General features: G+C 40.7%; 1 protein-coding gene across 1 annotated transcript; it reads left to right on the forward strand.

The window, feature by feature from the left end:
* Positions 1-14984: 14984 nt before the first annotated feature.
* Positions 14985-17353, forward strand: ZNF721 (zinc finger protein 721; the record flags this gene model as incomplete). Its single annotated transcript, XM_017865403.1, has 1 exon — positions 14985-17353. A coding segment is annotated over exon 1 (1809 nt), but the record flags the coding sequence as incomplete, so codon positions are not given.
* Between the last annotated feature and the right edge of the window lie 2 nt (positions 17354-17355).

Raw genomic sequence — 17355 nt, forward strand, 5'->3', positions numbered from 1 at the left:
TTTGTTTGTTTGTTTCTTTTTGAGACGGAGTCTCGCTCTGTCGCCCAGGCTGGAGTGCAGTGGCCGGATCTCAGCTCGCTGCAAGCTCGGCCTCCCGGGTTTACGCCATTCTCCTGCCTCAGCCTCCCCGAGTAGCTGGGACTACAGGCGCCCACCACCTCGCCCGGCTAGTTTTTGTATTTTTTAGTAGAGACGGGGTTTCACTGGGTTAGCCAGGATAGTCTCGATCTCCTGACCTCGTGATCCGCCCGTCTCGGCCTCCCAAAGTGCTGGGATTACAGGCTTGAGCCACCGCACCCGGCATAATTTTCGTTCTTTCGCATTTGCTGAAGTGTGTTTTACTTCAATTATGTGGTCAACTTTAGAATAAGTGCGATGTGGTGCTGAGAATAATGTATATTCTGTTGATTTGGGGTGGAGAGTTCTGTTGATGTCTGTTAGGTCTGCTTGGTCCAGAGGTGAGTTGAAGTCCTGAATATCCTTGTTAATTTTCTGTCTCCTTGATCTAATATTGACAGTGGGGTGTTAAAGTCTCCCATTATTATTGTGTGAGAGTCATCTCTCTTTGTAGGTCTCTAAGAACTTGCTTTATGAATCTGGGTACTCCTGTACTGGGTGCATATATATTTAGGATAGTTATCTCTTCTTGTTGCATTGATCCCTTTACCATTATGTAATGCCCTTCTTCTTCTTTTTTTTTTTTTTTTTTTTGAGACAGAGTCTCGCTGTGTCGCCCAGGCTGAAGTGTAGAGGCATGATCTCGGCTCACTGGAAGCTCCGCCTCCCGGGTTCACACCATTCTCCTGCCTCAGCCTTCTGAGTAGCTGGGACTGCAGGCGCCCGCCACCACGCCCGGCTAATTTTTTCTATTTTTAGTAGAGATGGGGTTTCACTGTGTTAGCCACGATGGTCTTGATCTCCTGACCTCGTGATCCATCCGCCTCTGCCTCTCAAAGTGCTGGGAATTACAAGCATGAGCCACCGCGCCTGACCCCTTGTTTTTGATCTTTGTTCATTTAAAGTCTGTTTTATCAGAGACTAGGATTGCAACCCCTGCTTTTTTTTGCTTTCCATTTGCTTGGTAATACTCCTTCATCCCTTTATTTTGAGCCTATGTTTGTCTTTGCACATGAGATGGATCTCCTCAGTATGGCACACTGATGGGTCTTGACTTTTTATCTAACTTTCCAGTCTGTGTCTTTTAATTGGGGCATTTAGCCCATTTACATTTAAGATTAATATTGTTATGTGTAAATTTGATCCTGTCATTACGATGCTAGCTGGTTATTTTGCCCATTAGCTGGTGCAGTTTCTTCATAGTGTCGATGGTCTTTACAGGTTGGTATGTTTTTGCAGTGGGTGGTACCGGTTTTTCTTTTTCACGTGTCCTTCCCTCAAGAGCTCTTCTAAGTCAGACCTGGTGGTAACAAAATCTCTCAGCATTTGCTTGTTTGTATTATTTTTCCTTTGCTTATGAAGCTTATTTTGGCTGGATGTGAAATTCCGGGTTGAAAATTATTTTCTTTAAGCATGTTGAATATTGGCCCCCACTTTCTTCTGGCTTGTGGGGTTTCTGCAGAGAGATCTGCTGTTAGTCTGATGGGCATAACCTGACTTTTCTCTCTGGCTGCCCTAAACATTTTCTGTTAGCTATTTTTTAGATTTTTTTTTTTTCTTGAGACAGAGTCTTGCTCTGTCACCCGAGGCTGGAGTACAGTGGCACAATCTCAGCTCACTGCAGCCTCTGCCCCCTGGGTTCCAGCGATTCTCCTGCCTCAGCCTCCTGGGTGGCTGGGATTACAGGCACATGCCACCATGCCCTGCTAATTTTTTGTTGTTGTTGTTGTTGTTTTTTGAGACGGAGTCTCGCTCTGTCACTCAGGCTGGAGTGCAGTGGCCGCATCTCAGCTCACTACAAGCTCCGCCTCCTGCGTTTACGCCATTCTCCTGCCTCAGCCTCCCGAGTAGCTGGGACTACAGGCGTCCGCCACCTCACCCAGCTAGTTTTTTGTATTTTTTTTAGTAGAGATGGGGTTTCACCGTGTTAGCCAGGATGGTCTCGATCTCCTGACCTCGTGATCGCCTGTCTCGGCCTCCCAAAGTGCTGGGATTACAGGCTTGAGCCACCGCACCCAGCCCGCCCTGCTAATTTTTGTATTTTTAGTAGAGATGGGGTTTTGCCATGTTGGCCAGGCTGGTCTCGAACTCCTGACCTTGGGTGATATACCTGCTTGGCTTCCCAAAGTGTTGGGATTACAGGCGTGAGCCACCACACCTGGCCTGGATCTGTGTTTTATTGTTAGTGGTTCCTGGAGCATTTTTAGTTTCCTTTAGTGCTGTTATGTTTGCCTGATCCTTCAAAATTTGTGAAGCCTTGTTTTGACGTCATTGCATCTGAAGGAGTAAATACACCATTCTGTCTTTATAGACTAGTTTTGGGAGGTAAATATCTTCTCCTATTGGATTTCTGGACTGATGAGATTTCCACTGAGATTGCAATAAAGTGTTTCGGATTCAGGTCACACAACTACTACTGGGTCTGCAGTGAAATTCATGCTTGACAGACCTGTTATCTGGGCATCAGACAGTTGTGGATTCTGTGTATTTTCTGAGAAGACTGAACTTTCTTCAAGATGTTGACCAGTATGACTGGCACTGAGGAAGAGAACCCTCCAGTTATATCTGCAGATTAAGGTGCTGATACAATCAATGTGAGCAGGTGTGGCTCCTCCTGTGTCACCCTTGAGAGGCGTTTGGAAATGTCTAACCTGGTCATTGGACAGGTTCCTAGATGAGCAGTACTGACCCTTGATCACAGCTGAGAGGGTGTGGAACGATTCACAAGGCTGCTTCAGGATACACAGCTGAGAACAAAGTCTTCAGGTCTGTTTTGGGGTTCATGGCATTTCTCCCTCCAGATTTCTGGGTGGGCAGGACGTCTTTCAGACTCTAAGTGACAAGAGACCAGAGCGTGGTTATATGACTGCTTCACCATTCACAGTGGGAATGAAGTCAGCCAGCATGCCTACAGGGGCACATATAGGTGTGCTTTTTGGCAGGTCCCAGGTTAGGAAAAACTTTTGGACTTTGGTTGCATGGACTTGGAGCCAGGTTATAGTGCCATGTCAAGACCCACTGTCAAATAAATACTGGCAAGCCTACATCCAGGGGCAGAGATAGATGTTTCCCTCTGTGGGTGTCTGGGCAGGATTTCTTCCACACCATGACTGACACATGCAAAGGGTGGATTTGGGGCTAATTCGGAGATCACAGACAGAACCAACTGCTAAAGGCCTTTCACCTGAGGCATAGGTGTCTTGGTTTAGGTGTCTTTGCAGATGGTTCTAGTGGCAGAAACAAAACCAAATGGTCTACAGCTAAGTCTACAATGAAAATTGGACATATTTTATTTTGTAGCTGTGACCGTGATGGGCAAGCATGCCACTCAAACAAGGGCATGTCTTTTCAATACAGCCCTCCTCAGTCTTGGGTTCACAACCCTTGACATGGATTCCAAAGCTCCCATAAAGTTCCCTTTTTCAGGACATAAGTGCTGCATTTTTGTAACTGTAGAAGTTGTGGGTAGAGAACCTCCTGCCATCTTACTGTGTTTTCAGTTTCTGATATATTCTATGTCAAATTTATCAGATTTCAAATTCACATTTCTGAAATAAAATGCTCACATTTACACATTGTGTGTAATAAATGTATTGAAAATGCTTATTCTTATTAGAGCATTTTTAAATTGAGATGCATCCTTTTTTTCTTGAGACAGAGTCTCACTCTGTCGCCCAGGCTGGAGTGCAGTGGCGCTATCTCGGCTCACTGCAAGCTCTGCCTCCCGGGTCCACACCATTCTCCTGCCTCAGCCTCCCAAGTAGCTAGGACTACAGGCGCCCACCACCATGCCCGACTTGCGTTTTGTATTTTTAGTAGAACGGGGTTTCACCGTGTTAGCCAGGATGGTCTCAATCTCCTGACCTTGTGATCTGCCCACCTCGGCCTCCCAAAGTGCTGGGATTACAGGCGTGAGCCACTGTGCCTGGCCAAGATCCATTTTTTTTTTTTAAACTGCTGTACATTGCATGTAAGGATTCAAAATGCCAGATCTTCATAAGTACACAGTCACAGTTGAAAACTGTAGTTATTTAAAGGATTGTTTTTATGGTACATCTATATTATATTCAGTCTTTTATAGGTCAGAATTTTTTATTTTTATTTTCAACTCTGTTTTACTGGGGAGTGTTTTTTCATGTAGGTTCTCCTTATTTATTTATGATGGAGTCTGGCTCTGTTGCTGGGCTGGAGTGCAGTGGCACAATCTTGGCTCACTGCAACCTTCGCCTCCCAGGTTCAAGCGATTCTTCTGCCTCAGGCTCCCGAGTAGCTGGGACTACAGGCGCCCACCACCATGCCTGGCTAATTTTTGTATTTTTAGTAGAGAACTTTGTCTACATGTAAGCTTAATATTTTAATTGCTGCCGAAGCAGGATTGTACCAGTGGCAGGGGAGAATACTGTAGTAGAGTATCACCACCAGGGAGTCCAGCACATTTGTATGGTGAATGGAATTAATGGCCACCCCCAAGTGTATCTCTCTGTCCATTGTAGGGGCAGGTATCACGACCTGTAGGATCCACATATCCAGAGGGTCCCCCAGGGGACTGCAATATAGTTACTGTAATCATAGTGTACTAATGTGTAAGTAGGAAAGAGATTGTGTTTCATTAGGGACAATATTGTTGATTTGGAGTATATGTTGACAATTGTCTGGTGGGAGAAACCCAGAGTAACATTAGAGGAGCCATTTACAGCCTCCAGACAAAGTGGGGGAGTGGGACGCTATACAGAATCTGGCCATCAGCACAGCGGGTTCCCAGTATATACTGTTCCAGGCATGTTGGTCAGGATACCAAGGCGTTTGATGCAAGGTGAAGGTGGAGTTCACTTTTCACCTGACTTGGGCATAAATCCATTGCTTGGTTTGGTCAGAGGAAGTCCAGGTTGGATTGCAGTTGTTGTTGTTGTGGCCCCATTGGCAGTGACAGAGCCATTCAGAAATGTTGGCAGGGACGATTCTCCAAGGTAGCTCATTGCTGGCGGCCTCTGGCAACTCTACTCGTAGCCAACATTGATTGTGGTTGGCTTCTTCTACAGTGGTGGCTGCCCAGTTGATGAACTTATTCTTGGCCTCAGGCACAAAGACACAGGTGCTGACTGTTAGTAGATAGGTTATTACATTATAATGCCTCTCACTGCAAGGCTTGAACATGTTGTAATCCATTCATTCACATTCAAGTTTTCAGTTGTAGTGGAAATTTTGGCTTGTTGATCTGCCTGCTGATTAAATAGTCTGTCAAGAGAAAACAGAGACACGTGAGCATCAACATGGAAAACAGTGATAATGGTAGTGTGCACCAGGATTCAGGTATCTTCCCAGTATTTTTTTCCCCAAACCTCTTTATTCACAATTAACCATTTGTTTTGTTGCCATTGGTGCAACCAGGTAGTAAGACCATTTGCTCCTGACCAAGAGTTGCTAAACAAGTGACAAATCCCTCTGGCTTCCTCCTAAATAACTCAGAGGACCGCTACTGGTTCAACCAGCTAGCTGCTTCCACCTTTTCCTTCATCAGAAATGCTTATGTTTTCTAACAGGATTGTAAGCCACAGCCTTCTAGCATCAAGTGCCACCAGTGTATTTTGTGGGACCATTAATAAACCAGGCATGTTTCTGGTCATCTGGGCTTAGTTTTTTAAAGGATTTGCCCCATTGGATGGGGGAGGTTTTCTTCCTTATCTGAAGGGCTTTCTTGGTGGTTTTCTGAGCTGGCAAGTTTTGTACATCCTTATGCAAAAGCAGCATCCCCCTTTGTCCTGGCTTAGTCCTATCTTGTGTATACCATTTCCATTTTATAATGCTGCTTTCCTGAGTGTGCCCTATCAGGTGAGTTTTGGGGAAATTCATGACCCAAGTCATAATAGGAATTTCAGGCCTCATAAAGACCTCATGGTTGAAGCAAAGGTCCTCTGTTTCCAGCAAAGCCCAATAAAAGGCTAACAATTGCTTCTTGGCAGGGTAAAGCTTTGCCAGCCTATGGCAGTTTCTGGGTCCAAAACCCCCAAGGTACCCTCTTCCCACCTTGTTTCTGCCTAAGGCTCTGATTAGCATGTTGATCTAGGACAGCTACTTGCAGTTCTCCTGGCCTATTTCGTATGGGCCGTAGGTCCAGGGTCAGCTGCAACGCTTGTTTAGCTTGTTCAAAAGCCATGCTCTCTCTTTCTGTCCCCAGGGAAAGACATAGCATTTTCTAGTGACTGCATTGCAGAGGTTGTAATATATTACCCATGTGGGGCATATGATGTCTCCACAATCCCAACAAACCAATAAATTTCTGGGCCTTCTTTTTAGTGGCAGGGGTTGCAAATTCTAGTATTTTAGCCTATGGACTATTAACCATGTATTTCATAGGATGCCAAGGAATTTTACAGTTTGTGCAGGTTCTTGAATTTTCCTAGGGTTGATTTCCCATCTTTGAGATAGGAGCTGGGTTTTTACCTGCTCCAAGCCCCGGCTGACTAGTTTTTCAGTTTTACCCTGACCGGGCCATTTGGACAGCTGCTTTTTTCAGAAATAGGCTGATAGCTTTGAGCCTGATCAGTCAAGACATAGGCCTGGCCAGGGCCAGTCAGGAAGTCAGATTAGCATTTTTTTTTCCAGCTTACATTTCTCGTGTAGCAACCAGTCCCTATCTTGACACGTTAACTTATAAGCAGTAAGCAAGCACCATCCACGTGGGGAAATTCCCTCAGCATTGCCTTTATCAACTGGGATTCCCTGCAGCACCTCACGCACAGCCAACAGTTCAAAATGCAGTAATTTAGATTCCCTGTTTTCAAAAAGACCAATTCCCTTGGACCACTCAATGGCCAAAGGAGAGAACTGCGGGAGTTCCCATCCCAGGATATGGGAAGCCCCCAAGCTCCCAGCCCATTCCTTGTGGCTGAAAAATGGCACGTTTTCGCTTTCGGATCCTGTTCCTAACACCCAAAATGATCTGTGCAGGAAGTGTGTTAGAGGGAGAAAACATACAATACCTTTAAGGGTAAACAACCTTTATCTCACGTAAATGGCAGTGCAGATATAATAAGCAAATGATGTAATAACCAAGTTGCAATGGGAAGGGGAGAAGGGAAAAGAGATATATATATTTACATTCACCAGACTATGGAGGATTCACCACCAGACTGGGAAGCAACAGCCCGGGCTCCAGAGTCGGCCACCCATCCTTGCACAGACAAGGAGGGGTCTCATGAAGGTTCGTCATGCTATGGGACCCTAGCTGTTTTTGTAATGGGTTGTTTCGCATGAGGTCCTGTCACTAGGGCCTTTCGTGAACTGGGCTTCAGGAACACAAAAAGGTCAACTTGTTTTTGTGATTGTCTATCAATAACTAATGTATAGGAATAGATTGAAATAGAGATTTCTTCATAATAGTGCTGGCTGAAGACCTCAAGGGACTCACACAACCTGTTCTGGGACTTGGTGACCACTGTTTGTGTCCATGTTCAATTGAGTTCAAATTTAATATTTAATTTTTCCTCCACAAATACGTGTCAGAATATCTTTGTTTTAAAATAAAATATTGTATGTATATGTCACATTTTAAAAATCTGATATTGATCTCTAAAGGGACATTTGTGTTTCCAGGAATTGTCTTTTGTAAATAACAATGAATGAACATGCACGTGTAAACATGTATTTAAAGCCCTGCCTTGAATATTTTTGGGATTATGTTATGTTATTTTTTTGAGACAGAGTATCCCTCTGTTGCCCAGGCTGGAGTGCAGTGGTGCAATCTCGGCTCACTGCAAGCTCTGCCTCCCAGGTTCACGCCATTCTCCTTCCTCAGCCTCCCGAATAGCTGGGACTACAGGCACCCGCCACCCTGCCGGGCTAATTTTGTTGTATTTTTAGTAAAGAGGGGATTTCACTGTGTTAGCCAGGATGGTCTCGATCTCCTGAACTTGTGATCTGCCCGCCTTGGCCTCCCAGAGTGCTGGGATTATAGGCATAAGACACCGCGCCCAGCTTTTTTTGGGATATTTTAAATACATGTGTAAACCTTTGATGTTATATTCAAAAACTGATTGCCAAGACTAGTTGCATAAAGCCTTCATCATATGTTTATATTAGATTTCACATATGTGTAAGATCATGTGGTATTTGTCTCAGTGTATCTGTTTTATTTCACTTAACGTAATGGCCTCCAGATTCATCTGTGTTGTGGCAAATACCAAAATTGAATTCTCTTTTGTAGATGAATAGTATTTTATTGTGTATATATACTACATTTTCTTTATTCATTCAAGTTTTGGACACTTGGATTGATTCCATATATCTTGGCCATTGTAAATAGTGCTGTAATAAACATGGGAGTGTAGATTTCTCTTTGACATACTGGTTTTGTTTTCTTTAGCTACAATGAAAATAGAACTTACATATGTTCCAGCAATCCCATTTAATTAAAAAATTAAAAATAGAACGTGATCCAGCAATTTGAGTGTGTGTGTGTATCTGGTCGTCCACAGTTTATTGTGTAGGCGAGGAGTCAAAGAAACAGTGTTAAAATACCATTTGTTGATGGTTTAAATATATGTTATCCTGTGATACTTATTTTTTTCTATAGTGGCTCTACTAACTTATAATTTTTCCAACTGTATGTGTTTCCTTTTCTATTCATTCTCACCAATTTTTTTTTTTTTTTTTTTTTCTTTCTAATTACAGTCATTCTAATTGGAGTGAAGTGGTATCTTGTTTTGATTTGCATTTCTCTGACAATTAGTAATGTTGAGCACCTTTGCATGTACTTTTTGGCTATTTGTATTTCTTTTGAAAAATGTCTCTTAAAGTCTCTTGCCTGTGTTCAAATTGTGTTATTTTTGTTAAGTTTGTTATATATTCTGTAAACTTATCTTTTGTCATATGTCTATTTCGCAAATATTTTCTTTCATTGTAGGTTATCTCTTTACTCTGTTGTTGTCTTTGCTGTGCAAAGCATTTTTACTTTGTTGTAATCCCATTTGCATATTTTTGTTTCTTTTGCCTGTGCTTTTGAGATCTTAAGATTCTTTGCTCCGTACTATGTGGCAAAGCATTCCTGTATGTTTACTTCAGATAGCTTTATTTGGGTTTCCCATTGGAATCTTTATTTGTGATTGAGTTTTTTATATCGTAAGAGGTAGGAGCCTAGTTTTATTTTTTTGATTATCTTGTAGATAATTTTCTTAGCACCATTTATTGAAAACACTCTCTTTTTCCAAATGTGTGTTATTGACATTTTTGTTGAAAATCACTTGTTTCTAGGTTCATGAATTTATTACTGGGCTCACTGGATAGTTTGATCTGTTTGTTTTTATGCCAGTATCATGCTATTTTGCTTATTATATAGCTTTTTAGTATATTTCGGAGTCAGGTAGTATGATGCTTCCAGCTTTTTTTTTTTTTTGGGGGGGGGGCTCAGGATTACTTTTGCTATTTGGGGGGTCTTTGATGGTTCCGTATAAAGTTTAAGTTTGTTTTTTCCATTTCTGTGAAAAAAGTCATTGGTATTTTGATAGAGATTGCATTGATTTGATAGAGATTGAACTTTCATAATATTTTTTTAATTTTATGAGCAATACTTTCAATTTTCTTGCCTTTTCAGTTTTAATTTATAAATTTCAGTGTAGAGTGTTCACCTTTTAAATTACATTTGTTATTAGACAGCTTTATTTTTTATTGTGAATGCAGAAGCATTTGGCAAAACTGAACATGTCTTTGTGATTTAAGAAACTCAAATTAGGTATAGATCGTATACCTATACACAATAAAGACTATATATGACAGACTAATGGCCAAAATTATACTGAATTGGAAAGAGTAGAAAACCTGTTGTCTGAGATCTGAAACATGAGAAGGATGTTTTTATTTAATGTTGTTATTGTGTATGAAAGCACTCAGCTGTGTACACTGTCTGCTTTAAGAGTCTCTGTGTTTATCTGTCTGCATACTCTTTCCCTATTGTTTCTAAGTTGTATACTTGTTTTATTTGTGTATACCATGGTGGTTTTACCCTGCCTAGGTGAGTAGTCATTGAAATTCTCCTAATTTTACCCTCTATTTGTTTGTAAATCTGTATTTTTGTGTGTGTGTGAGAAACACTTCTGTGATTTGAAGATAATTTCCAAAAGTGTCATACCTCTCTCTCTTAGATATTATTTTAATTGTTTTCAAAATGCATAAACTTTACAATCACATATTTGTTAAATATTCAGCTTAGTCATATTAACATTGTTATGCACTCTTTCCTTAGAATATGTTTATCTTGCAAAGCTAACACTCAATACACATTAAACAACTACCTACTTTTTCTATTTTCTGGCCCTTTACAAATACAATTCTGTTGTTTTAAAGTCAGACTGCTTTAGATATCTGATGTAAGTTGATTTATACAGTTTCTGTCTCTTTGTGACTTATTTTATATTAATGTCATCAAGATTTATCTTTACTTGTTTAATTTTTGCCTATAAACAGTAATATTTCATAATTTTAATATTTCTAATTTATCAGTTTGAGAGAAATCTGTGTTGCATTTATTTGCTTTCAGTAACAATGCTGCAATAATTATGAATGTCTAAATTACTCTTCATGTGACTGTGTGTGTTTATATTTTTGCTAGATTTTATTTCATTGATCCGGCTGTTCAGCTTTATGACCCATCCCAAATTGTTTTAATTCTTTCGCTTTGCATGTGTTTTGAAATCAGGAGCTGTGAAGCCTCTGAGATTGCTTCTCTTTTTGACAATTGTTGGGTACTTCACTGTTTCTTAATTTCATATAATATGGGGGTTGCTGTTTCTATTACTACAATAATTTAGTTACAAATTTGACAGGGATTACATTTAATCTGTAGATTACATTGAGCAGTCTAGACATCTTTATTATTTCAATCTTTAGATTGTGTTGTTTAATTTCTGTAAGTATGTAAAAAATTTTTTTTCTTTTTGAGGGGGGGATACAGAGTCTTGCTCTGTCGCCCAGGCTGGAGTGCAGTGGCGCACTCTCAGCTTACTACAAGCTCCGCCTCCCGGGTTGACGCCATCCTCCTCCCTCAGCCTGTGGAGTAGCTGGGACTACAGTAGCCTGCCACCACGCCTGGCTAATTTTTTGTAGTTTTAGTGGAGACAGGATTTATAGTTTTCTTTCTTTTATTAATTTCTACTCTCATTCCAGTTTGGTCGTTAAAAGTAATCTGTAAAATTTCAATTTTAAAAACTTCTGTTAAGACTTTTTTTGTGCCCTAATATGTCGTTTATCCTGGAGAATATTGTATGAGCTATTGAGGAAGGTGTGTATTCTCTTGTTGTTGAGCAATGTTCTCTACAATTCTGTTAGGCATAATTGTTTAATACTGCTTTCAAGTCTCCTGTTATGAATATTTTATCTTGTTTCATTATTCCTTACAGAAATTGGGGTAAATATCCTAGTATAATTATATTGCTTTTTTTGTCTTGCTTTAATTCTGTCAGTATTGGCTTTGTATATTTGGAACTCAATGTGGGGGACACAAACATACAGACACATTAACATATGTATACACACATTTGTCATGAGTTCCCAGTAAAGGAACTATTTTGTTATTGTTTAATGCCCTTCTTTCTTATGAACTTTTAGTTAAAGTATATTTTATGAAATAGGACAGATTTGACTTAAGATGTACTTTGTGTTGTGTAATTTGGACCTCTTATTTGGTTATTTGCATGAAATGTCTTCTTTCATTTTGTCCTTTTCAGTCTTTTTTAATCATTACATCTCAAGTGACTCCTGTAAAAAAGCAAGGTGGATCATGTTAAGTTTTGCAATCAATCCCTTTATTTGGTGAATGTATTTTGTTTTTTTGTTTTTTTTTTTTTAGACGGAGTCTCCCTCTGTCGCCCAGGCTGGAGTAGTGCAGTGGCCAGATCTCAGCTCACTGCAAGCTCCGCCTCCCGGGTTCACGCCATTCTCCTGCCTCAGCCTCCGGAGTAGCTGGGACTACAGGCGCCCGCCACCTCGCCCGGGTAGTTTTTTGTATTTTTTAGTAGAAACGGGGTTTCACTGTGTTAGCCAGGATGGTCTCAATCTCCTGACCTCATGATCCGCCCGTCTCGGCCTCCCAAAGTGCTGGGATTACAGGCTTGAGCCACCGCGCCCGGCCAAGGGTGAATGTATTTTGAATGGAAACCTTTACTTCATAAGTTTTATTGTTTTGCTGGATTATTTCATTTTTGCCCCTTATTTTCTTTTTCTGTCTTCTTATTTTTTGGTGTATCTATAGAGATACGTTTTTTTGGTATCTTGGGAAGTACATAAAATTTCTTAAAATAATGTATTTTTATTTTATCTTGTTTTTTTGAGACAGAGCCTTCCTTCTTCAGTGGCCCAGGCTGGAGTGCAGCCACGCAATCTGTGCTCACTGCAAGCTCCGCCTTCCAGGTTCACACCATTCTCCTGCCTCAGCATCTCGAGTAGCTGGGACTACAGACTCGCCACCATGCCCAGCTAAAGTTTTTTGTATTTTTAGTAGAGAGGGGGTTTCACCGTGTTAGCCAGGATGGTCTCGATCTCCTGACCTCGTGATCCACCCTCCTTGGCCTCCCAGAGTACTGGGATTACAGAAGTGAGCCACTGTGCGCGGCAAAATAATATATTTAAAACTGGTAAAAACCTGAGTTGCATTTGAAAATTCTTCCTTGGCTGGGCGCTCACACGTGTAATCCCAGCCGTTTGAGAGGCCGAGGCAGGCAGTTCACGAAAAGAGATCGAGACCATCCTGGTCAACATGTTGAAACCCCATCTTCACCAGAAATACAAAAATTAGCTGCCTGTGGTGCCCCGCACCTGTAGTCCCAGCTACTTGGGAGGCTAAGGCAGGAGAATTGCTTGAAGCTAGGAGTTGGAGGTTGCAGTGAGCCAAGATTCCACGGCTGCACTCCAGCCTGGCAACAGAGTGAGACTCTGTCTCAAAAAAAAAAAAAAAAAAAAAAGCTGGGGGGGTGGGCCAGGCGCGGTGGCTCAAGTCTGTAATCCCAGCACTTTGAGAGCGAGACGGCGGGATCACAGAGGTCAGGAGATCGAGACCATCCTGGCTAACACAGTGAAAAACCCCGTCTCTACTAAAAAAAAAAAAAACAAAAAACTAGCAGGCTGAGTGGCGGGGCGCCTGAGTCCCAGCTACTCGGAGGCTGAGGCAGGAGAATGGCATAAACCGGAGGCGGAGCTTGCAGTGAGTCTGACATCTGGCCACTGCACTCCAGCCTGGGCAACACAGGAGACTCCGTCTCAAAAAAAAAAAAAAAAGGGCTGGGCGCGGTCGCTTATGCCTGTAATCCCAGCACTTTGGGAGGCTGAGGCAGGCACATCATGAGGTTAGGAGTTTGAGACCAGCCTGGCCAGCATGGTGAAACCCCGTCTCTATTAAAAATACAAAAAATTAGAAGGGCGTGGTGGTGTGTACCTGTAGTTCTAGGAGGGTGAGGCAGGAGAATTGCCTGAACTGGGCAGGCAGAGGTTACCGTGAGCCAAGATCACGCCACTGCTCTCCAGTCTGGGTGACAGAGTGAGACAGGAAGAAAAGAAAACTCCCTCATTACAACTGTCCTCAAGTTCGTTATTGATGTCAGTAATCATTTTTTATGTTGTATATTATTACCTGATAATGATGAACAGTTTATGATCATTTTTATGCTTTTACCTTTAAAATTTTAGAGATTAAAATGTTTTCTGCACTATTATGATAGTGGTACAGAATTTTGTGTATGTGCATATCTTTTTCAGAAAGTTACGTATTTTCATATGATTATGTTTGATTTTCTTGCATTATGTTATTTTCACTGGAAGACACTTTCTTCAGTATTTTTTTGGTAAGACAGGTGTTGTGCTAATATACTTTTTCAGGATTTGCTTATCTTGAAAGGTCTTTACTTTTTCTTCAGTTTTGGGACAGTTTTATATTCCCATGTGTAATTTTTTTTTTTTTCTCCAGCACCTTAGTTATATTGCAATTCCTTCTGGTGTGAAATACTTTTGTTGACAGATTCACTGGTAATCTTATAAGACCACACTTATAAATGACACATCACTTTTATTTTGCAGTTCCTGAGAATGCCCTTCTTGTGTTTGATTTTTGAAACTTTGCTTATATATGCGCCTTGCCATAAATCTGTGTGTGTGTATCCTAGTTGAAGTTTGTTGAGCTGCTTCATTTATTACATCTTTTTTTAACTTTTGAAAATTTGAGTCATTTCGTATTTGTCACCTCCATGATTTTTTGTTGTTGTTGTTTTTAATGTTCTCATTGATGTTCTAATTTTTCTGATTACATTTAGTTGTATGTATTTTCAGTTAACTGATTCAGCATTATTCAGATTACATTTAAAAAATTGGTACATCTTTGTTTTTTATGGTTCTCTGAAAAATTTAAAATTATTTTGTATACATTGTAATATTTGCTTGTATTTGAGCATTAACAAAAAGCTGTTTGTCACAACGTTTATTATGTTTGTTTGTCATGACGTAGTCTGAAGCCAATTATCTGAGATTATGGGAACCTGTCATACATGTTGGAAGCATGTCTCTTGTCTGGAATTTCATGTTTAGTTTTTAGTTAAAAGGGTTTCTTCATGTTTCCTCTTAAAAGTCTCTAATTGGCCAGGCGTGGTGGCTCACGCCTGTAATCCCAGCACTTTGGGAGGCTAAGGCAGGCAGATCATGAGGTCAGGAGATCGAGACCAGCCTGGCTAACACAGTGAAACCCTGTATCTACTAAAAATACAAAAATTAGCCGGGCGTGGTGGCGGGCGCCTCTAGTCCCAGCTACTGGGGAGGCTGAGGCAGGAGAATGGCATGAACCCAGGAGGTGGAGCTTGCAGTGAGCCAAGATATCCTGCCAGTGCATTCCAGCCTGGGTGACAGAGTGAGACTCCATTTCAAAATAAATAAATAAATAAGTCTCTAATCACTTTTTCTACCTGTTGCCTGTATTTAGCACTTCAGTCTGCTCTTGAAATATTTGTAATTTGTCTTCACATACCCAAGTTGTTCTTCCAAAGTATGACCATTTCTTTCAGCACTGTTTTATGGGAGGCAGAAATCAGTTTTTGTAAAGACCCCAAAAGGCAGAAGTAAGGATATGTGTGTCAGTAGTTTTTTTTGCTTTTAAGGAAAAAGACAAAGTTGAGAGTTTTCTCCTAATGGCATAGTGCTATATTGGGGAAGAGGAAGAGCTGTTGCTAGGTAAATGTAGCAAACATTCCTTCCTGTTCTATGTGGCTCTTGGCATTGTGCTTACCTGAGGCATTGCATGCAATTAACACATTTATAGATTTCACACAAAGGCATTTTGATCACTATATGTTTGTTACATGTATATGTCTGTGAAGAAGTTATGACTTGTGGTATTTTTGTTATGCCATCTTACTAGCGTACTTTGTATAATTTTATAAGATTTTTAAAGTATATTCATATGAATCTAGTAACTGGGATAATTTGTTATTTTTTATTTCTTTCAGCTATGTGTTCTCATTTCACCCAAGACTTTTTGCCAGGGCAGGGGATAGAAGATTCATTCCACAAATGTATACTGAGAAGATATGAGAAATGTGGGCATGAGAATTTACAATTAAGGAGAGACTGTAAAAGTATGAATGTGTGTAAAGTGCAGAAAGGAGGTTATAATGTAATTAATCAATGCTTGCCAAATACCCAGAGCAAAATATTTCAATGTAATGCAGGTGTCAAAGTTTTTAGTAAATTTGCAAATTCAAACAAAGACAAGACAAGACATACTGGAGAGAAACACTTTAAATGTAACCAATACGGCAAGTCATTTCAGAAGTTCTCAGACATAACTCAACATAAAGGAATTCATGCTGGAGAGAAACCCTACACATGTGAAGAATGTGGCAAAGCCTTTGGACGGTCCACAGCCCTGAATCAACACAAGAAAATTCATACTGGAGAGAAACCTTACAAATGTGAAGAGAGTGGCAAAGCCTTTAGTAGGTCAAGAAACCTTGCTGCACATAAGAGAATTTACACCGGAGAGAAACTCTACACATGTGAAGATCGTGGCAGAGCCTTTGGATGGTCCACAAACCTGAATGAATATAAGAAAATTCATACTGGAGATAAACCCTACAAATGTAAAGAACGGGGGGAAGTGTTTAAACAGTGCTCACACCTGAATAGACATGAGAAAATTCATACTAGAAAGAAACCCATCAAATGTAAGGAATGTGGCAAAGTCATTACCTCATCCTCAAGCTTTGCTCAACATAAGAGGATTCATACAGGTGAGAAACCTTTCAAATGTTTAGAATGTGGTAAAGCCTTTAATCGTTCCACAGTCCTTACTAAACATAGGAGAATTCATACTGGAGAGAAACCCTACACATGTGAAGAATGTGGCAAAACCTTTAGACAGTCTGCAAACCTTTGTGCACATAGGAGAATTCATACCAGAGAGAAACCTTACAAATGTGAAGAGTGTGGCAAAGCATTTGGACAGTACACAGACCTGAATCGACATAAGAACATTCATACTCGAGAGAAACCTTCCAAATGTGAAGAGTGTGGCAAACACTTTGCATGGCACACAGACCTGAATCAACACAAGAATACTTATAGTGGGGAGAAACCTTCCAAATGTGAAGAGTGTGGCAAAGCCTATGCCCCATCAACAGCCCTGAATCAACACAAGAAAATTCATACTGGAGAGAAACCTTACAAATGTGAAGAGAGTGGCAAAGCCTTTAGTAGGTCAAGAAACCTTGCTGCACATAAGAGAATTTACACCGGAGAGAAACCCTACACATGTGAAGATCGTGGCAGAGCCTTTGGATGGTCCACAAACCTGAATGAATATAAGAAAATTCATACTGGAGATAAACCCTACAAATGTAAAGAATGTGGGAAAGTGTTTAAACAGTCCTCACACCTGAATAGACATGAGAAAATTCATACTGGAAAGAAACCCTTCAAATGTAAGGAATATGGCAAAGTCATTACCTCATCCTCAAGCTTTGCTAAACATAAGAGGATACATACAGGTGAGAAACCTTTCAAATGTTTAGAATGTGGTAAAGCCTTTAATCGTTCCACAGTCCTTACTAAACATAGGAGAATTCATACTGGAGAGAAACCCTACACATGTGAAGAATGCGGCAAAGCGTTTAGACAGTCTGCAATCCTTTATGTACATAGGAGAATTCATACTGGAGAGAAACCCTACACATGTGAAGAATGTGGCAAAACCTTTAGACAGTCTGCAAACCT

The sequence above is a fragment of the Rhinopithecus bieti genome, unplaced genomic scaffold (assembly GCF_001698545.2).
Source record: "Rhinopithecus bieti isolate Rb0 unplaced genomic scaffold, ASM169854v2 scaffold_79532, whole genome shotgun sequence".
Classification (NCBI taxonomy): Eukaryota; Metazoa; Chordata; class Mammalia; order Primates; family Cercopithecidae; genus Rhinopithecus; species Rhinopithecus bieti.